The following is a 23,682-nucleotide window of genomic DNA, read 5'->3' on the forward strand; positions in this document are numbered from 1 at the left end:
TACTAAAGACATACAACTAATCATGAGAGAAAAAAAAAAAAAAACAAGAAGAAAAGCACAGGAGTGATTACAATAGCAACCATAAAACAAGTAACAAAATGGCAATAAATATACACAGATCAATAATTACTTTGAATGTAAATAGACTAAATGCTCCAATCAAAATACATAGGGTGATGGAGTAGATTTTTTAAAAAAAGATTTATCTATATGCTGCCTGTAAGAGACTTATTTCATATCTAAAGACACACACAGACTAAAGTGAAGGGATGGAGAAACATTTATCATCCAAATGGAAGTAAAATGAAAGCTAAAGTAGCAATACTTATGTCAGACAAAGCAGACATTAGAACAAAGACTATATAAAAAAAAGAACAAAGACTATAACTAAGGACAGAGAAGGATACATTATAATCATAAACAGTACAATCTAAAAGGAAGATACAAAAATTGTAAATATTTATGCACCCAACATGGGATCACCCAAATACAAGCAGTTAATAACAAATATAAAGGAACTAATCGATAGTAATACAATAGAAGTAGGGGACTTTAACATCCTACTTACATCAATGGATAGATCATCCAAGCAGAACATCAACAAGGAAACAGTGGCTTTGAATGACACACCAGACCAGATGGATCTAACATACATATTCAGAACATTCCATCCTAAAACAGTAGAATGCACATTCTTTTCAGGTGCACATGAAATGTGCTCCAAAATAGGTAACATATTAGGCCACAAAACAAGTCTAAACAAATTCAAAAAGACTGACATCAGGTCATGCATCTTTTCTGAACCTAGAAATCAACCACAAGAAGAAATATAGAAAGCACACAAATACACAGAGGTTTAATAATATGCTACTAAACAATGAATGGGTAAACCAAGAAACCAAAGAGAAAATCAGAAAATACATGTAGACAAATGAAAATGAAAATACAATGGTCCAAAATATTTGGGATACAGCAAAGGCTGTTCTTAAAGGGAAGTTTATAGCAATACAGGCCCACCTCAAGAAGCAAGGAAAGTCCCAAATAAACAACCTAACCTTATATCTAAAGGAACTAGAAAAAGTATAATGAGCAAAACCCAAAACCAGCAGAAGGAAGGAAATAATAAAGATTAGAGCAGAAATAAACAAGATAGAAACAACAACAACAAAAAATAGAACAGGTCAATGAAACCAGGAGCTGGTTCTTTGAAAAGATCAATAAAATTGATAAACCTCTAGCCAGACTTTAGACTTACCAATAAAATTGATTAAACTTTAGCCAGACCCCCCAAAAAACGATTCAAATAAAATTAGAAAGGAGAGAAATAACAACTGACACCACAGAAATACAAAAAAATTATAACAATATTATGAAAAATTCTATGCTAGCAAACTGGACAGCCTAGGAAAAATGAATACATTTCTAGAGACATATAGCCTTCCTAAATTGAATCAGGAAGAAATAGAAAATTTAAACAGACCAATTACCAGCAATGAAATTGAATCAGTAATGAAAAAACTCCCAGTAAACAAAAGTCCAGGGCCCGATGACTTTACAGGTGAATTCCACAAAACATTTAAAGAAGAGTTAATACCTATTCTTCTCAAACTATTCCACAAAATAGAAGAGGAAGGAAAATTCCCTAAGTCGTTGTATGAAGCCATTATTCTATTGATACCAAAATCAGATAAAGTCATTACAAAAAAAGAGAACTACAGGTCAGTATCTCTGATGAACATAGGTGCCAAAAATCCTCAACAAAATACTAGTAAACAGAATCCAACAATACATTTTAAAAATCTTTCCCCATAATCAGATGAGATTTACTACTGAAATGCAAGTGTGGTTCAATATTTGCAAATCAATGGGATACATCACATCAATAAAAGAAGGGATAAAAATCATATGATCATATTAATAGATGCATAAAAAGCATTTGACAAAATATAACATCCATTCCTGATAAAATCTCTCAAAAATTAGGATTAGAGGAAACATACTTCAGCATAATATACAAAAAAAAACCCACAGCTAATGAATGTTATACTCAGTGGTGAAAAATTGAGAGCATTTTCTCTAAGATCAGGAACAAGATAGGATGTCCACTCTCACCACTGTTGTTTGATATAGTACTGTACTTCCTGGCCACATCAGTTAGACAAGAGGAATGAATAAAAGGCATTCAAATTTGTAAGGAAGAAGTAAAACTTTCCCTATTTGCAGATGATGTGATACTATATAAAGAAAACCCTAAAAACTCTATCAAAAAACTACTAGAACTGATGAATGAATTTTGTAAGGTTGCAGGATACAAAATCAATATACAGAAATCCATGAGCCTACTGGTAATGAAGCAACAGAAAGAGAAATTAAGAAAGCAATCTCATTTACTATTGAACCAAAGATAACACACCTAAGAATAAACTTAACCAAAGTAGTGGAAGACCTATACTCTGAAAAGCATGAAAGATATTGAAGATAACACAAACAAGTGGAAAGATACTCCATGCTCATGGGTTAGAAGAACAAATATTGTTAAAATGTCCATATTACCCAAAGCAATCATGCACATTCAGTGCAATCCTTATCAAAACACCAACAACATTTTTCACAGAACTATAATAGACAATCCTAAAATTTGTATGGAACTGAAGAAAACCCCAAATAGCCAAAACAATCTCAAAAAAGAGAAACAAAGCTGGAGGTATCACAATTCCAGATTTTAATTTATACTACACAGTTGTAGTAATCAAAACAGTATGGTACTTGCACAAAAATAGGCACATAGATCAATGGAATAGAATAGAAAGCCTAGAAATAAACTCACATTTATATGGTCAATTCATCTTTGACAAAGGTAGAAGGAATATGAAATGGGAAAAATATAGCCTCTTCAACAAATGGTGTTGGGAAATCTGGATGGCTGAATGCAAAAGAATGAAACTGGACCACTGGCTTACACCATACACAAAGAAAAGCTCAAAATGGATTAAGGGCCTAAATGTGAGACCTCAAACTAAAAATCCTAGAAGAAAGCATAGGCAGTAATTTCTCTGACATTGGATATAGCAACTGTTTTCTAAGTATGTCTCCTGAGGCAAGGGAAGCAAAAGCAAAAATAAACTTTTAGGACTTTATCAAAATAAAAAGTTTCTGCACAGCGAAGGAAATGATCAACAAAACCAAAAAACAACCTACTGAATGGGAGAAGATATTTGCGAGTGACATTTCTGATAAAGGATTGGTATCCAAAATACATAAAGAACTTCTACAATTCAACACCACAAAAACAAATAATCCAATTAAAAATGGTTAGAAGACATAGGAGACATTTCTCCAAAGACAATATATAGAAGGCCAACAGACACATGAAAAGATACTCCATGTCACTCATCATCAGGGAAATGCAAATCAAAACTACAATGATATATGATCTTACATGTGTAAGACTGGCGAAAATAAAAAACACATGAAAGAAATGTTGGTGAGGATGTGGAGGAAAAGGAACCTTCATGCACAGTTGGTGGGAATGCAAACTGTCTCTGGTTGAGAGTTGCCCTTGGAGGGAAGTGAGGAGGTATTTATTCCCTGGTATTTCCTGTCCTGCAATAAGACAGAGCAGGTTCCATGGGCAGAGGGACACTTGACACAAAAAATCTAATCAGCAAGTGGTTGGAAGTGCAGCTACTGTGGAAAACAGGATGGAGTTTCCTCAAAAAATTAAAGATATTTACCCAAAGAATACAAAAATACTAATTTGAAGGGTTACATGCACCCCTGTGTTTATTGCAGCATTATTTGCTGGAAGCAGCCTAGGAGTCCATGGATAAATGAATGAAGAGGTGATATGTATATATGCATGGAATGCTATTCAGCCATAAAAAAGAATGAAATCTTGCCATTGGCAACGACATGGATGGAGCCACAGAGTATAATGCTAAGTGAAATAAGCCAATCAAAGAAAGACAAATACCATATGATCTCACTCATATGTAGAATTTAAGAAACAAAAAACAAAGGAGAAGATTTTTAAAAAGGAGAGAGAGCCAAACTAAGCACAGACTCTTAATATAGACAACAAGCTGATGATTACTAGAGGGCAGGTGGTGGGGAGAGGGGAAGGAGGTAAAATAAGAGATGGAGACTAAAGAATACAGTTACTATGGTGAGCACTGTGTAATATTTGGAATTGTATTATTGTACTGTATACCTAAATCTGATATAACACTGTATATTAACTGGAATTTTTAAGAATTAATAAAAAATAATTACATGTGAATAGGAGCTACTGTATTGGGCAGTGCAGATTACAGAACATTTCTATTATCATATAATGTTCACTTGGGTAATACTGGAAGTATTTCTAAAACAAACAAACAAAAAACCTTGAAAATTTCAAGTAAAACTCCAGTATTTGAAACTTTGGCATCTTGTTATAAAGCCCTTGAGAAAGGTAGAGAAAGTGGTCTAATTATTGTGTAGACAAAAGGAAAAAAAGGTAGAAAAATGTACCAGGAAAATCTGAATTGCTGGGCGTGGGTAAATTGCCAGGTAGCAAACCTCCTGAGTTCTTTTGAACATTCCTTTTTAACTTGAAAGTGACCGATTCATTTTAAGAAAATGTATTAAAGCCATTTTTAAGGGGAAAATTCAAAAAGATTCCCTGTGGTGTAAGTTATGACCACTCTCACAAGCACTTACCTGAGTTTGTTGCTTGAATATTTTAAATGAGGCATTCATATCAAGTATGTTTTTTTTTTTTGACTTCCATGTTCAATCTACACAGATAGTTCAAAGAGTCTTTGAAGACCCCATTGGTGTTCTAAAAAGCCGTGGATCCAAAGGCTCACTCCCAAAGCGCCCAAACCCAGAGAAGCTTTGGCATGGTGAACCCAGATACGAGATTTGCTTTTGGCCTTTGTTCTTTCCCAGAAGAACAATACCTAACCTTGCCACTTTTACTCTAAGACATTTTGAAGATTTTGCTTCTCACACTTCCCAGACAAATTTAATCTCCTTCTTAATTTTATTTTTTTTAAAGATTTAATTTATTTATTCATGAGAGACACACAGAGAGAGGCAGAAACAAGACATAGGCAGAGGGAGAAGCAGGTTCCCTGAAGGGAGCCTGATGTGGGACTTAATCCCAGGACCCCAGGGCCACTAACCTGAGCCAAAGGCAGACGCTCAACCACTGAGCCACCCAGGTACCCTCTCCTTCTTAATTTTTTTATTTTTTATTTTTTTCCCTCTTAATTTTAAATATTTAAATACCTCTCTTAATCTTGGTCCTTGGATTAGAACAATGGCTTCAACAGCTTCTGGAAAACGCATAAAAATATGTGAACCTTTTTTCCTTTAGGTGATTGCTGAAGAATTATCTGGCAATGATGACTATGTTGAACTTGCATTCAATGCCCGGAAATTGGATGACAAGGTAAAGTGTTTGGCATTAACCTTACTGAAGGAAGTAATAAAGCTAGCACACAAAGTTTAATCAGATTTCCCCCTGCAGCTGTTTTTTCCCTTTCAACCGACATTATTAAACAGATCAAAGATTTCAGAGAGGTCTGCAAAGTAAGGCTTCCCCAAATTGAGAAGCAATTGATGAGAAGGGGAAGGGACTATAATTAAAAGAAGACCATTATGTCACACCAATTTGTTCCCAAACACCACAGGTCAATAAGCACAGGTAAATATGGTTTAACCCCATTGCTAGAGACATTTCATAAGAAAACAGATGACATGAAAGGGGAGAGAAGTGACATTTATTAAGCACCTATATTTTCCAAGCACAGAGTTAAGAGCTTTTCATGCATCATCACATTTAATCATTCTTATAACTCCCATGTAGCAGGCATTAGTAACTTTGTTTTGCAGATGACGAAACAGTTCCAAAGAAGAAGTAACTTGTCTAAGGTCACTCCATGTGTTAGTCTAGATAATCTAAGAAACAGATACCAAGACAGAATTATTCATTAGATTTTATTAGGAACATAGGGAAATCTGCAGACCATAATGCAAGTCTGACCATGAGTAAAGGAGAGAGCGAGGAAAGGGTGGGTAGCAGTGTCCTGGAATGCCATTCGGTCGAAAGAAGGCTAAGCAAGGCCATCAGGGAGTCCTAGGGCCAATATTGGCCTGCAGGAAAGTATCATGTTCCCCATGCCTGCCTTAATATCCCCTGCACAGGCAGGCTCTAGCTGGGAGCGGCTGATGGGAAGCCAGGGCTCTGTGCAAGTAGAGGGATGTATTTCAGGGCACAGCAGCTGAGGCCCTCAGTCAGTTACACTCCCTGTAGTGGGAGGTGTCTCTCTAAAGCAGTTTTCTTGGCTACCATATCCTTCTAGTAAGTGGCTAAAACTGAGGATTCATTTCCATGTCAGTTTCATATATTTTTCTATTCTTTCTATTATATCTGACAACTTCTACCCAATGACAGGCCATGTTAATCTTATATTTACAGAAATGTTCTTCAGTCTCCACCTCATATAGAGGAGAGAGGACTGTGCTGTCCAACTTCACCATATATTTGTGCTTTCCCTCCAAAGATAGCTTTAAGTAAAAAAACACATCACATTAATAAATGTATTCACAAAGGATTCTGTTTTCCTAGAGCACAACCAGAGAAGAGGGGATTTTTTTTGGGGGGGTATCACTTTTTCAAAAATTGCTGACAGGTATTAGGCCTAAAAAAGTAAAGCAATTCCCAAAAGTCTCAGGTAGCCACATATATCCTGGCATATCTCACTCACTTTCACATATGAACAGCACTCAGCCCATTAATAAGTTCATTAATTTATTTTTTATTTGTTCATTCATTCTTCATTCATCATACATTCACCAATATTTGTTGCATGCACCACCCATCAGGTGGTGGGATAAAGACATGCTTTAAACCATTCTCATACCCACGACCTCAAATTCACCATCTAACTAGTGAAATGTAAATTTAAACATAAAGTGAAAACTGCTTTAAAATACTGTTATAGGCATGATGAGATGTGATAAGTGATGTATAACGACTGTCTGGAGAAGGTTAATTCTGCCTGGAGACATCAGAAAGACTTTATCCTTATGAATGAATTATAGTTGTTTGTTTTTAGTGTCCTGAGTAGCTTGTGTGAAATTTTCGTGAACTGCTGCCTCTTGCCATTAGCATGAGCTAGGTGCTGGAAACGCCAGTGTGCACTGATGTCAGTTGGATGTAAGCTTTTAATTCTCACTTCCTATTGGTCATTATGGTCTTTTTCCCCCATCATCTCCCCAGGTTTTGGAATGATTCACCAAACTGCTTTGTAGTATCTTTTCTGGTGCTATTATAAGCCATTGGGTCAGTGTGCAGCAGTTTTAAGCTACTCAGTTAATGGTTTATAATGGCTTCTTTCCACTTAATAGTCTCTTAAGCACCTCTAATCTGCCCTTTAACTGACTTATGTTATAGCACAAGAGGACTTGGGGCTTTGTTAGTGGGCCCATTAGCTCTGAGGTGTTTGAACACTTTCCCTTCATTCACATGAGCACTTGCTCACAAAACTGTAAAAGGCTCAGACAGCACAGAATATGGTTCTAGGTGGGCATTTCCACCTTTGTCTGAGTTGATTATCCAAGGCCCTGGTCACTGCTGAGCCTCAATGTCCCAGTGCTGTAGACTCCAGGTCCTTCATAATCTTGCCCAGGCTCCTTCATAATCCAGAGAGGATCAGGTCCTGTTCAGAACAAAGCAGAGGCCTTTGTTCTTCTCTGGACTGAATGGTGAATGGACTCAGGTGGAAAAAGGGAAAAGTTGTAGAGTTAAGGAGCAAAATGATACCATGAAGATCACGTCAAACAATCTCTTTAGGAGACCAAGGCTCAGTAAGGTCTAATGACTTACTCAGATATTACTACTACTGATAATACTGGTTAATAGATAATACTGGTTATCTGTTGCTGTATAGGAAACCATCTCAAAACCTAGTGCCTTAATTCTTCTATTACATGTCATGATATCAAGGGTCAGAAATTGAGGTAGGGTTCAATGGGGCAATTCTGCTTCTTATGATGTTGACAGAAGTCACTTAGTGATACTCAGCTGGCAGAGGAGCTTATCTGGAGAATTCAGTCTAGCTTTACTCACATGCCTGGCACATGGGATGGCTAAAAGGCTGGGCTCAGCATGGTTGGTTGACCAGAGTGCTTACATTGTGGTCTTGGGCTACTCACATTTCCCACACGGTAGCTGGCTTTTCCCAGAGAAAGCATCCTAAGAGAACAGAGAGTATAGAGCATCAATTCTGCTGCATTGTGTTAGTCACATGTAAGTCATAAGGCCAACTCAGTGTCAAGGAGAGGGGAGTTTGACTCCACACATTTATGGGGGGTAGGAAAGTCATATCATAGAAAAGCATGTGGAGAATGGACATAGTGGTGGCCATCTCTGGAAAATTCAACTTGCCACAGTTTTTTGGGTGATAGAATCAGAACAAGATAGTACAATTATTTCATGTCATAGCTGGAAAAATATTTCCGACTTCATGAAAGAGGACGTCTTTCTAGCTTTTAGCATTCAATGATGTTGTTGCTATGTACATGTTAGCAGTTGAACTTACAACTACTAGTTGAGAAAATGTGTCATCACTAAAAGTAATGTAGGTAAAGGTCTTCATTTTTTAAATTTCATGAATTAGTATCATGAGACTCATTTCTACATGTGTTTGGGAATTTCCAGTATAAATATGTTACATGCAATTCAGACAATGGTTATAGGACATCTGGATCCCCAGCCCTGCTGTTATCATTCTGGTAACCATTAGATATCCAGATATGTTAGGTAGAAAACCTCTGGTCTAATGCAACTGCCTTCTTTTACAGATGAGAATGTTGAGGTTCAGAAATGTAAAATGACTTACCCAAGGCCAAACATAAACACGCATACACACACACACACACACACACACACACACACACACAAATAATCAGTGACAGAATAGGACAGAATGGGCAAATCAGTTTGCCTTACTAAAATCTAAATTTCTCTTCAGGGCAAAGGGTTAATGAATACAAGCTGAAATGGTCTCTAGGTGTGGAGGTCTTGGTAATGTTCCCATGTATTTCAGGGAAATAGGAAGCCAGGGAGGAAGGAGGTGAAGGTATGAGGTAGGCAGCAGTCCTCTAAGTGCTGTCCAAGGTTCCAAGACCCTTTCAGGGGAATACATGAGGTCAAAACTATTTTCATAATATTACTATGATATTATTTTCTTTCTTTACTCTCATTCTCTCATATGTGGACAGTGGTTTTCTGAAAGTAGCTTGATGCCTATCACAATAGATTGAATGCAGAAACAGATACAAGAATCCTACTGCCTTCTATTAAGCCATTAAGTTGTTAAACTGATTTGTTTTGTTTAAAGATTTTATTTATTTATTCATGAGAGACTCAGAGAGAGGCAGAGACATAGGCAGAGGGAGAAGCAGGCTCCCTGCGGGTAGCCTGATACAGGACTTGATCCCAAGGAACCCGGGATCATGACCTGAGCCAAAGGCAGACACTCAATCACTGAGCCACCCAGGTGCCCCTGTTAAACGGATTTGTACAAATGTAAAGGAATGCCGTTTTCCAACTATTTTTAAATTTAGAAAATATAATATTTTCCATTAAAACACTATTTTGGGGGCAGCCCGGGTGACTCAGCAGTTTAGCACAGCCTTCAGCCTGGGGTGTGATCCTGGAGACCTGGGATCCAGCCCCACGTCAAGCTCCCTGCATGGAGCCTGCTTCTCCCTCTGCCTGTGTCTCTGTCTCTCTCTGTGTCTTTCATAAATAAATAAGTAAAATCTTTTTAAAAATGCTATTTTTGTTATGGTGTATTGAGTTTGTTTTTATATTTTCAAAATGACATAACAAATGAATATTTTTTAAATTTCAGTTTTAGTTTATAATAGTAAGTATTGATAGATAAAATCTATGTAAACAAAAGCTTCTTGGGGTCCTAAATAATTTTTAAGAGTGTAAAGGAGTTTTAAGACCAAAGAGTTTGAGAACTGCTATTGTAGGATACCCAGGGAGCACTAAGTACTTTGCAAACCACAATGAGAGAGAAATGCCCCTTTTCTTTTGATAGAAATAGTCATTTTAAACTTGCCTTTCCAATATTGTCAGTAGACCAGCAGCCATCTACCTATGTTGGAAATCCAGAGTCCTTGAAATCTGTCTTCAATGGCAGCCACAAATAAAATAGATTAAGTTTGCAACAAATAACTTATTTACCTAATGTTAATGCAGCTCACTTAATGGAGAGGTGGGCTTTCTAATTTCTAAAGCACTTTTATTACATTAGCAGTGAGTTGGCAATTAATCTAATAAGTAAGTAGAGATATGAATGTAATCACATTAGAACATTCAAGCTGACAAAGAATATTCTTTCTCCTCTCTTTCCTTAGAAAGTATTCATGTTGGTATGTGGAGACCACATCTGTATTAGTATCATTATAAAGTACATTTTTAGTGCTTCCACAATGCTAGACTGATGGGGTATTGTATAGACAAACAAATATGTCTCTAAAGTAGAAGTCAGCAAACTTTTTCTGTAAAGGATCAGATGGTATTTTAGACTTTGTAAGCCATATAGTCTCTGTCTTAACTACTCAGCTCTGCCTTGAAGCATGAAAACAACCATAGACAATACATAAATGAATGAGTGTGGCCGTGTTCCAATAACAAAAAAAGTGGGCAGGATTTAGGCCACACATCAGAGTTTGGGAACCCCTGTTCCAAAGCACCATTAAATCTCTCCCTGCTAGGCTGATTTCACTATATTCAAGTATGCCTGCCTAAAAACTAAGCTAGCCTGAGTTGATGATAGCAAGTTATAATTAATGAGCATCTACAGTATAGGAGGTGTCAGGTGTTTAACCTATATTATCCTCAAAACTCAAAACCATATTCCCAAAGGTAGAAATTATTTTTTCCACTTTACATGTGAAACATAGTAAGGTTAAACAGCTCGCCCAAAGTCATAAGGGTAGGAAGGTATAGAGTTTGGAATGACTCCAAATCTTTCAGATTATCTTTTCTTATTCTAAGATTCCATTTTCAAGATCACCATCATAGAAATGCATTGCTTCCTTTTCTATTCCAAACCTCAGCTGAGTGCTTATTGCCCTCTTACATGACTAAATTTCTTTCATACTGAGCTAAAAGTGTAGAGTGATATGGCCTCCAAGTTATTAAAAATTTCACCATAGCAAAACTTCAGTAAAGTACCTATATCATTAACCTTGCTTGCATCAAGCTGTCCCAAGGGCCATCTTAATGCTGATGGTCAAACAAAAAAAGACAAAAATTCCAGATTGTGTCACATAACCGTACAATTAGACCAGAGTTGTCATTTTTAAACTACAAATTTCTGAGTGTACATTTAAGATATTTTTGAGCTGCTCACGAATTGTTTTATTTCCGGGAATCAGATGCCTTCTTAGTAGTAATCATCCCTGATAGTTGTGTAGTACTTTACAAACTGCCCTTGCACATTGTCTCTTTTATTGATAATAGTCATGGCCTCCACACTTTTTGAATGCTTATCACTGCCAGGTGTTGGACTCAACATATTGCATGGATCAGCTCCTTTAATTCTTCCATAGTATGAGGAGGCAAAAGGTGTCATTCTCTCCAATTACTGACCAGGAAACTAAGACTTGAGGAAATTAAATATCTTGTTCCATATCATGCAGATTGTATAACGTGGAATCGGGATTTAACAACAGTTCTTTTTTTAAAAAAAAATTATTTATTTATTCACAAGAGGCAGAGAGAGAGAGAGAGAGAGAGAGGCAGACACATAGGTAGAGGGAGGAGAAGCAGGCGCCATTCAGGAAGCCTGATGTGGGACTTGATCCTGAGACTTCAGGGTCATGCCCTGAGCTGACGGCAGATGTTCAACCACTGAGCCACTCAGGTGTCCCTGAAAGCAGTTCTTTGTTTTCTTTTTCTTTTTTCTTTTTTAAGATTTTATTTATTTATTCGTGAGAGACCCACAGAGAGAGACAGAGATACAGGCCGAGGGAGAAGCAGGCTCCATGCAGGGAGCCTGATGTGGGACTCGATACTGGGTCTCCAGGGTCAGACCCTGGGCTGAAGGCAGCACTAAACCGCTGAGCCACCTGGGCTGCCCCCTGAAAGCAGCTCTAAAGGCAGTGTGCACATATTGGATTTTGAGTTACTTGAGGGCAGAGGTCATATCTGATCTTTCCTTCCTTGCTTTATAGTACGTCCACCTGACAACATCTCTTTGCTAACTCTAAATAAATAGTATCTTAAAAGGATGTAAAGTGAAATAGAAAAAGCATTGCAATATACTCCCCAGAGGGAAAAAAAAGGTATTAAAGTGTATGTAAAGTATGATTACAAATATATACTTTTTCTTTTTTCATTCATCCATTCATTCATGAGAGACACACAGAGAGAGAGGCAAAGACAGAGGGAGAAGTAGGCTCCTTGCTGGGAGCCCTATGCAGGACTCATTCCCGGGCCCCAGGACCACACTCTGAGCCAAAGGCAGACACCCAACCACTGAGCCACCCAGGTGCCCTCAAATATATTTTTAAAGAAATAAAAGAAAATTTTGTCTAGATTCTAGAAAAATATTTACCAGAATGTTATTCATAGTTGTGGAATTATGGGTAAGAGTATGGGCCATTTTTTCCTTCTCTTTTTCTATATTTTCTATTTTTAAATAAAAATAACAAAAGTTTAAAATTATCAATGAAAGGAAAAAGAAAAAGTGTGGTCAGCAATTTTAAGTGCAATTCACCAACACATTCCCTGAGGGAGCAACAATCTATTTAAGGAAACAAAGCCTAAAACTCTTAGAGAGGAATCTAAGGGCATCTAGGAACAAGCTAATGTGGCTTATATCTATTATCAAAGGACGGTAAGAGGGAGGTTCCAATTTTTTAAGATGAGTGCTGAAGCAGAAATAAGGGGGAGAGGTGTGTGAATGTTTTGAGTAAACATGTGGAGGTAGGAATCAGCTAGCAGTGTGTCTGGACGGGAAACGGGCCATTTAGGTAGACAAACAAGGTTTGCGGACAGACTTATTGACAAAAGCAGCCACTATGGGGTTCTTGACAAGACAAAGGCTGTGGTAATTTGGTACCTTTAAAAATAGAGCAGAAGGACTCTGGGTGTTATGGTGCATGGTGCTTAGTTCTGGGCTAGGGTGGGAGGACTACAAAGGGGAAGATAGATATGTCTACCTCCCATCTTTTTTCTAAGATGCCTTATGAAGTTTCTAGGCTGATATTCTTTTTTTTTTAAATATTTTGCTTTTAAGTAATCTTAACACCCAAGGTGGGGCTCAAACTTACAACTCCAAGATCAAGAGTCACATACTCTACTGACTGAGTCAGTCAGGAACCCCAAGCTAATATTCTTTACTATATAGAGCCAGTCATATTATTTTCCTGCTCAAAATCTGTCATTGGTTGCCAACTGCTTCCCAGGGCAGGTGTAAAATCTTTGGATAAGTACTCAAGGCCCTTCATATCATGGAGCTGACTTTGCCAGGGTTGTCTCAAACAAACCCAGATGTATAGACTTCTTAGGTTGTAATGGAATTAATCTGCTCAGTGTGCCCCTCTGTTTGCTTTTTCATACCTTCGTGCAATCTGTTCTCTCCCTAGAAATATCCTCTTTACAACCATATTTTCCAGTGCAAATGCTTCAGCTCCTTCTCTCTTCCATTGTACATTCATTCATTCATACTTAGCCTTGGGTTATATTTATTTGTGTACTTGTCTTACCACCAAAATAGATGGTACTTTGGAGGATTGAAACCAAGTTTTATCCTTCCTTATACATTAACATCAAGTATGGAGATTCTATGATCAATATATTTCCTGAGACTATTTTGTTGAGCTGAAGACTAGAATGACTATGGGCTTCATTCTGCTTTGCTGTAGGCTAGAATTTCAGGGTGGAGGGAATCACCTGATGAAATATTAAATAAAAGTGTGGTAATTAAGGCTGTTTCCCAGAGAGCCTCCTACTCTACACCAGGCGTTCGTATCATTCATTCACTTACATATGTATTCATTCATACATTCAGTAAACACTGAGTACCACTAAAGCCTAGACATGGAAGATGAGGAAATGGTAGAGATATAAAAGAAAATCAGACAAATTCCTCCATTCTGAAAGTTTAGAATCCATTGGGGGAAAAATAAGTTTAAAGGAAGGATATGGATATGTCTACTTCCAGTAATGAAGTACCTGCTTGTTTTACATTATTCTCCCACTGAGAATGGCTAGAAACACTGGATAAGATACAAGAGACATATGTTTGGGCATCCTCAGGCAGTCAAATTTTGAGGAGCCAAAAATGGAGAGGAGAGAAATCCGCTGAAGTAATTCAGACATTCTATCCAGATTTTCCACTCAAGGCACTTTCTCAAGGCTGATTCATAAAACACCATGGGTAGATAGGCTAAGAAGCCTAGCAGAAAATAGTTTCTAAGAAATAAGGAAACTGAGCCAAAGTCTTTGTCGTCTCGTGGGCCTAGAGAAGCAAACTGAAGTTCTGTGTTACTGAGACAGCTAGGGCTCAAGATTCATAGATGTTTTGGAAAAAAACAGTCTGAGTGTCTTATCCTCCCAAGACAATCACCAATTAGCAAATAGCAGCATAAAGAGAAACTGAACAAAAAGCTAGAGCCAGGAGATTATGGTGCTGAACAGATCCTTTGAAAGTCTCACAAAAATTAGCACCGAGGGCATGTCAAGGAACAACAGCCCTTATAAATACAAAGCCTTTCAGTTATAGCCCTTTAAAGACAATATTCAAAGAATAAATGAATAAAAAATGTATTGTGTCTATAAAGATTTTTGAAGAAACCAATCTCTAAGTAGCTCAATCCTAATTGGATATAGGTAACTGCCCAATTCTAACTGCTTGCCAGAAGCTAAAGACTCATCTGAAGCCTTTATAATCTTTCTTACACAGTGTCTGGTATACCAAGAGGAAACAAGAAACAGATAATAAAAACAGATCCATAGGTGATCCAGATACTGTAGTCATCAAACATAGGCTTTAACAATAACTACAATTAATATGTTTAAGACAACAGATACATTGTTTTTCAAACAACCAGCGTTGAAATTGATCTTTGAGGAATACTTTGGATTTAACTCAACCAAGAATGTGATTCTCTAGGGACTTGGGGTTCAGATGTAGCTCATTCTAGCTAAAGGTAGATTACAGAGATGAAGAACAAAGCAGGGAAGGGTCAAATCCAGGGGTATGTGATTCAACGCATGATCAAATATATGTAGGTGGGGAATAATTAATTTTTGTTTGTCTATTTTAGGATTTCTTCAGTAAATCTGACCCATTTCTGGAAATTTTTCGTATGAATGATGATGCAACCCAGCAGCTTGTACACCGAACTGAGGTGAGAAGAGTCATCTTCAGCTGTACCGTCCTATCTCCTAAGATGATAAATTGACCTTTTTTGAGAAACCTCTTACATTTCTTGATGTCTGTAGCTACACATTCAGACCTGGAGTCTTTACTGTCTTTAACAGGACTCTCTGCCTTTTGTACCTTTTTTAATTCTCAACTTAGATGTTAGAAGACCCTTTCACCTAAATTTTTCATTGTTGACCTTTAATACAAACAGCCAGCAACTTATTAATAATAAAAATATGAATATTAGATAACATTCGATGAGAGTGATTAGATGCCAAGCATTGTACTAAGTGATTTATATGCATTATTTTGTTTAGTTCTCATAACAATCCCTTGACATGATTATTATTACCCCCATTTTATAGATGATGAACTGAACCTTTGGAAAGTCAAGTGACTTTCCAAGTTCTCAATAGTTAACAAGAGATAGAGCAGAAGTTTGAACTGAGTTTGTTTGGCCTGAACTTCACTATAATTTAGGAAGCCAATCTGCCTCCCCAGTAAAGTCAGGCCTATTGTATGAACAGCTGTCCTATCTCAGCTGCCACTTGGTCTAGCTGCATTTCCTTCTCAAGCTCTCTCCTCTTTTTCCCTGGGGCTCCAAACCTTATCCCTTATTACCCCTACCACCACCCGGTACCACACACACACTCAACAACCAACCCCATTCTCTACTTTTATTTCATTTTATTTACAAACTAGTCCCAGAGAGAGTCTGTAGAGATGAGAGAAATACATTGATAAGGAGGAAGTGGGGTGGTTGTGATGAAATAGCTGAGAGAAGACTGTTGGATATACACACACACGTGCGTGCACACACACACACATACACATGTACATACACACCAATGGTGGGGTAGGGAAGAAGGAATCCTCATGACTTTCATAGGATGATATTGAGGGTGCCATGTTCACTACTACCCCGTATTAGAAATCCATTTCCATTTTCCTGAATTAATAGAGCTGCAAGTAGCTTTAGGAGAACTTTTTGTGTCTTATTTAAGATAGACAAGAATTAAGTAGTCTTGAATGGGCAAAGTCTATGGATATCTGGTACATAGTTGGCATTTCATAAAACATGCTGAATAAATGAATGAAATATAGATAGTATGTCTGCCACATGTTATAGTACAATGTGATCCTCTGGAATTTAATCCCTGAGGATTGGTTTGAGGTGCAGTAGTTTCCCTGAGTGGCACCTAATTGCCACCACCAAAGAGTCTTTTTCACACATACAGATTTCTGTGGTGGGACAGACTTCTTTCAGGAGAAGTGAGTAAACTTTGGTAAGAACTGGAAGAGGTATATCCATTCGTGCTTTTGCTCCAGACAGTGAATGAGGGCTTTAAAGTGCAGATGGAAAGGAGATAGAGGGTATTTAATTGATTTCTTCACAAGATCCCCCTCTCCTTTGCTCCTGACAGCAGTCCTTTTCTCATTATTGGTATTGGTAAATTCTCATTCCCAAAAATCTCTAGAATTCCTCCCATACCTCATTGCTGAGGGGCTTCTGGAGTCTCACAAGAAATGTGATTGCAAAGTTTTCCAGTAAGACAGCAACGTAACAGTGATTTTTTTTGTCTTTCTTATTCAACAGATATGAAATAAATACTAGGCAATACTGTTCTCTTGGGGGAAGTACACACACACATGCACACACATACAGATTCTAATTTCATAGGAAATTTCTAGTTGCAACTTTGATCTGCTATTGAGATTTTCAAGACCACTGCAATGAAATATCATCACTTCTTAGTGTTTTTATATAAGGACAAGAACTTTAACTCAAACACTTTTATCTAACTTTTCTTCTCACTATCACTCTGATCATCCCCAGGGTATCAGGGCCCAAGACAAAGCCTCACAGGAGCATTATTTTTATACTTTAATGCATTAAAAGAAATTTAATAATGAGTCCATGATACAATCAATAATTCATAGTTATATTAAGGAATCCAGGAGAAGAGAGAATCACTTATAAAATAATTATGTTATTTGGATAGAGAATTAAATTTTTTTATAATGCTGACTTCTTCTAACTAAAAATTTCATAGGAAAGAAAAATCAATATAATAGAGTTCTATTTGACTTCATTTGTAAGTACCCTAGAACAGTCAGTCGTTCTCAAATTTCATGCCTCAGAATCCTATAGGAGACCCATCTCCAGAGTTTCTGTCAGTCGGTCTGGGTGCAACCTAAAAATCTGCACTTTTAAGGTGGTGCTGGTTCTCCTGCTATTCTAAGGACCACACTTTGGGAACCCCTATCTTAAAGTACACAGTACACTCCTAGGCACAGAGTGGATTCTCCTCCATTCTAAGCCCAGTAGAATTACTTGAATCATAGTGATGGCAGGCTAAGACTTGATTTGTATGGACCCCTGGGCAGGATTAATTAGTAAGCTGCTTTCAAAAGGATTTCGCTGTACTATAGACTTAGTTTGTGACACTGAAGATCTGAAGATCTGCCCTATTATGCCTTCCTAGATAGCTGGGATAAATATTCTCCTGGGATTTTTCTTTTAAGAACTCCTCTGACATGCACTCTGCTCAAACTCGAGCTCACGAGTTACCAAAACCCATTTAGTTCTTTAGTAGTAGAAATGACCTACTACACTCCATACACCAACTAGTCTTTGAGTGTAAGTCTTTACTTATACTGCCATGGGAATGACAGTCCTATAGAACTAGAGATCCTTTATCAGAGGCCAGAGGCAGCCCTGCCTCCTCAATCCTAGCTCCCTTTGATGTATAACAGGTCATCTCCAGCATCCACATTCTGACAGTATTACTGTCATTATTTATGAGACAACAGCCAGGACAGTGACCACAGGAGTTCTTCCCATAAAGACCCACATAGTGGGCACCCTTAAAAGATATGCTACTCCCAAGTTTTTATTAAGACACTATTCCAGGCAATTGTCCTTTTCATAAGCACCACAATGCTTCTCAGTTTTTATGTTGAAATATGAAAATGTCAAGCATTTCCTCCCCAACCCAGCACTTCTTTCTTTTCTCAGGTGGTGATGAATAACTTAAGCCCAGCCTGGAAATCATTCAAAGTATCAGTCAATTCTCTATGCAGTGGAGATCCAGACCGCCGGCTGAAGGTCAGAAATCTGTCTGAGAAATGCAATTGTTTATGTATTTAACTCTCTTCTTTCTCCTCATGTGAATGTTGGCAAACCCAACATTTTCTGTACCACTTCCCCAAATCTCTTAGCATCTTGATGGAAGATGCAGGAGCTATTTCTTCTGCAGGAGCCACTGAAGCTTATGAGATAGTCCAAGATAAATCCTGATTGTGTTATCTTAAGAGGCAAAATCCATGGCTTAAGGGTGCCCACTATGTGGGCACACAGTGACCTTACAGTTCCAAAAGAACAAGGACAGAAGTTGCAAAGTCTCTATGGTCTAGTCATAGAACTCATATGAGGTCACTTCCTCCATATGAGGTCACTTTCTCCACATTCTGTTGGCTAGAGAAAGTCACATGGCTATCTCAGATTCAAAGGGTGAGGAAGTAGACTGCCTCTTGGTGAGAGGAGTTGTGAAGTAATGGTGGCCTTTTTTTGTCCAATTTACCACAAATGCTTTTTGGATATCATGGGAATAAACAAGTTGGAAGAAAAGACACATTGTGAGAATGACCAAAGGACAACCAGAGACAGAATGCAGACTCCAGGAGGCATTTTTTATAATCTAAGGTCTGACCTTGCTTTTGCCTTGGAAGTCCAGAAACTCCAGGTTATCCATGCCCCAGAGTTGATTCTACCAATTCAGGACGATTAAGTTAATTCAGTAGAGACCAGAGCCTATAAACTGAAAGGCCAATTAATCATGTCCCATGAGAAACATGCCCATCAAGCCGATTCAGCATTCACAGTAGCTTAATCAGGGCATTTTCTCTACGTGGGCCAGCTGTCAGAAGGTTGCTGTAATAGTCTGAAAACAGAGCCAGGGATAGCAGAACCTGCTGGATAACTGGGATGGGGAATGGCTTCAGACTCTGAAAGCCTGGGACCCCTACCTCCACTATGCAAAGATAGGTCCGTTAGGCAGACTAAACATTCATGTGGATCTCTCAGGGCACCTACTCCCCTGGAAACTGTTAGATGGACTTTGCCAATGTTTGTCTTTGTAATTTTACATTTTCCTCACCGTTTTGGCCCACAAACCTTCTCATAGAATTCTTTTGATTTGTCAGTGCTGTCAGATTAGAATCCTGTCTGTTTGGTTAGTCCTGCCTTCTTTAATGTGACCTTAATATATCTTTGCCTAATACTGTTCTGTGTGGACTTTGTGCTTGACTTCTCAGCAAACACACTTACCTCCATGCTCTTGAGGAGCAACTCAAAGTTGTCCCTAATATCTTGTCTCCTGTAAAACCTAAGATATTTTATGCCTTATTTGCTATCGGGACTGTCTTTCATGTCAAAACCAGGCCTCCTGGCTGTTTGGGACTTCACACGTCAGCTCATATGCAGAATGCCAAGAGTTTCAGTCTCAGGCATGGGGTGGTTATTATCGCCTGTATTCTGAGCAGCCCCCATCTCATTTCCAGTGAGATAATTGGCCCTATTTGGGGCAGAAATCAAATAATATGCCTACTAGCCATAGATCAACTTTGTCATAGGGAGTTATTAATCGAATAAAAGGGGAGGGTTGTCTGTAATAGCATGAATTAAAATGCAGAAAAGAAGCACTTATGGCCTTGTGAGTCTTCTGCAGTAGAGAAACAAGTGGGAATAAAGGAGATAGATAGTGGATGATAGCTAGATAAGAATGAGAGAAAGAAATAGGGTATTGGAGAAGGAGAAGGAAGAAGGGAAGAAGGATCAGAGCTCCTCAACAGCTTTACTGTTGGCATTTGGCTTTTGTTGTGGGGGCTTTTCGTATGCACTCTATGATGTTTAGCAGCATTCCTGGCTACTGGATGCTAGGATACTCCACCCCCATCAGTCTTACAGCCAAAAGTCTCTTCAGACATTGCTAAATTTTTCCTGAAAGGTCTAATTACTCCTGCTTGAGGACCCATGGTTTCCAACTTAGTAAGCATCAGAATCACCTAGACAACTTGCTAAAACACAGACTGCTGAACCTCATCTGTAGAGTTTCTGATACAGGAGATCTAGGGTGGGCCTGAGAATTTTGCATTCTAATGAGTTCCTGGGTGATGCTGCTGCAGCCGGTTTTAGCCTACTCTTTAAGGACGCTGGTGTAGACATTTGCTTCTTTTTTTTTCTTTCTTAAGAGTTATTTATTTGAGAGAAAGAAAAAGAGCACAGGTGAGAGGGAGAGAGAATCTCAAGCAGACTCTGCACTGAGCATCGGGCTCTGTCTTGTGACCCTAAAACCATCACCTGAGCTGAAACTAAGAGCCGGACGCTTAACCAACTGTCCCATCCAGGCGCCCCAACGTGTGCTTCTTCATGACCAATTTCCCATAGCCTAGTGTCTCCACAGCATTTTCCAGCACCCAATCTCCCGTTTACCACTGCTTTTCTGCCTGGCACTCATACCTATCTCTACTATCCCAGCCATCTCGACTTTGCACACACCTTTGCACACAGCTTTCTCTCTGTCCGGGATGCCTTCCTCAGTCTGCTTTTCTTGAAACATGTCACTTCCTTTCAGGTCTCTTAAAACTCCCTCCACCTCCAGAAAACTTTCTTTTGCTTCTGTGGGATGGCTTCTAGCCTTCTCTACCTATCCCATTAAAATACCTCTCAACTTGTTTTGAAAATTTTAAATGAAAGACATTTTAAATGTCTTGTTTTAAAATTTCTGTTTAAATCCTGTCTCCTCAGTAGCTGACTTGTTCTTCCAGTTTGCTCCTTCAGGGTGAGAAGTGTTTCGTTCACTGCGTATAAAGGTGTTTAGCATAGGACTTGGCACAGAGCAGATACCCAGTAACTTCTCACTGAGTGAATGGATAGAGGAGAAAGGAAAGTACTGAGAGATCAGCAGGGGATGTCTGACCTTACTGGGGCGGGGACTGATGTGAGGCAGAGAATGATCCATGTCAGTATTTGGTATGGTGGAGTTTACTAGGTCACAAAGCCTATATTGCGCTCATCTGCTTACACTATCCAAATGCAGCTTGTCTAAAGGGTGGGATAGACTTCTGTATTGCCCTGTATATGTATTCATTATTTTGTCACAAAGGCCACTGTGAAACTCTCATAATTCTGCCCCCAGCCAGCTTGCTCCAAAATAAAACGGTACCATATTGGCAGGCAGCATTTCTGTCCATATGGGTGTCATTCTTTCTATCTCCCCAAAAATTAGAAAGTGAATTTAAAAATTTTTAATTTTAAAAACACACTGTCAGGTGAGATTTTCAATCTTGGCAAAATTTTAACACTTAGGTCTTTGTCTCAAATGAGGCTTAGTATCTTTAAATCTCATTTATTCAGAACCCACATGAACACCAAGTTCAAATAACTGACTTTTTATTTTGCTTTTATTTATTCTGTACTGCTCCTTTGTGTAAAACATAAAAGCATTCAAAGAAGCATTTTTTCAGATACTGATGTTTTAACTTATTATGGAAATGTTCAAACGTATATAAAAGTAGAAAGATAATATGATAACTCCCCATGCCCAGCACACAACTTCAACAATTACTATCTCATGGCCAATTTTACTTCACACACACCCCGTAATAGTCATTTCCCCCCTACTCTTCCCACCAGATTATTTTGAAGCAAATCCCAGACCAGGGCAAATTCATCCATTAAGCACAATGCCAGGGCCCAGTAGACTTTCAGGACTCCACGAAGACATTTTAATTTCTTTTAAGATTAGAAGGGAAAAACTGAACTTGTAAGATTGAATAAAATGCTTTTAATTTTTTCTCACCTCAGAAAGCAATGACATCCCCAAAATCTACTGTGGTGGGAGGGGGTAAAAATGCTGAGGGCCAATGAAGGTCATGGTGTGGCCCCATCTCAAAGATCACTTCACCCCCAAAATGCTTCAGCATGTATTTCTAAATCATTTTACAAACAAAACCATTATATAATATCTGATTATTAATCTAAGAATATTAACCAAATCTCCTTAATATTATCAGATATTCAGCCACTATTCATACTTGACTGATGGCCTGCCTCATTTATTAAAAAAAAAAAAAAATGCTTTTTCTTTTTTTTTTTAATTGGGATCTAAATAAGGTCCAAGCATTGCATTAGACCAAATACCTCTGAAGTCTCTTTTAATCTGTTAGTTCTTTCTCCTTTTTTTACCCCTTGCAATTTACTTATTGAAGAAACAGTGTTGATTTATCCTATAGCATTTCTCACATTCTTGTTTCCTATTAGTGAGTAGTTGGGCTTGATCAGATTTGGGATCTGTTTTCTAGCAAAAGTGTTAAGTGATGTGGCTTTCTTACAAAAGTGTTAAGTGATGTGAACAGTCTTTGAAGAACATTGCCTACATTCTTTCGTTTGTTAGGGCTTCCCAAATGGCAACTTTCTAATTCTATCATTACTTATCTATTGCTTAATGTCTTCTGTATAGAAAAACTTTCCCTTTATACCTATTTAATTTCCTAGCTGTGATTCATATAGGAGAGAAAAAACACTTTACTTTTCCTTCTTTTTAAACCAATTTTCAGAATAACAAATTACTTCTCTAGCATGCTCCATAAATGACTAGTGAAGAACCCCAGCATTATTAAGAATTTATGGATTTTTAAAATATATCTGAGAGTTTCGATCTATTTCAGTTATTATTATTCCTCTGAAATCTTAAATTTCTGCATGTTTAACCAATGAAAAGTGCTTTAAGTTAACTCGAGTTCTTTTGACATAAACTTGGTAGTATATTATAGTTTCCTTGCTTTCTGGTACACATTTTAAAATTCATGAATTTTGAAATTTCGAATTTTTTTTATCCATCGGATCTATCTTTCTGTGGATGCTGAGCTGTATATTAAAGTCTCTTGAAATATTTCTTCTCCATAGCTGAACCTCTACCCCCTAGGACTCTCAGTTCATTTGTTTCATTTTGCTTTCAGCTTCCAGGACTTTTTTACAAATTTAATTTTGCTTTATAATTATATAAAATGTTTACATGCTTCTAAAGTCAAAACTACAGAACAAATATATTCAGAAAAATGTAGCTTCCATTGCTGTCTCTTCCACTTTTTACTGTCTTCTTTTACAGGTAATCATTTTGTACTACACTTTAATACTTGGCAGAGCTAGCTCCTTCCACTTCTGTTGTATTCC

At 37.9% G+C, this 23,682-nt stretch overlaps 1 protein-coding gene across 3 annotated transcripts in view; it reads left to right on the top strand.

The window, feature by feature from the left end:
- Nucleotides 1-23,682, top strand: part of CPNE4 (copine 4) — a 665,006-nt gene that overhangs the window by 534,785 nt on the left and 106,539 nt on the right. For all 3 annotated transcript variants that reach the window (XM_072792768.1, XM_072792769.1, XM_072792770.1), the window contains 3 exons: nt 5,363-5,437; nt 15,346-15,429; nt 18,466-18,555. In XM_072792768.1, coding sequence (XP_072648869.1) covers nt 5,363-5,437; nt 15,346-15,429; nt 18,466-18,555 — 249 coding nt within the window. The remainder of the gene's footprint in view (nt 1-5,362; nt 5,438-15,345; nt 15,430-18,465; nt 18,556-23,682) is intronic.

The sequence above is a fragment of the Canis lupus genome, chromosome 22 (genome assembly GCF_048164855.1).
Source record: "Canis lupus baileyi chromosome 22, mCanLup2.hap1, whole genome shotgun sequence".
NCBI lineage: Eukaryota > Metazoa > Chordata > Mammalia > Carnivora > Canidae > Canis > Canis lupus.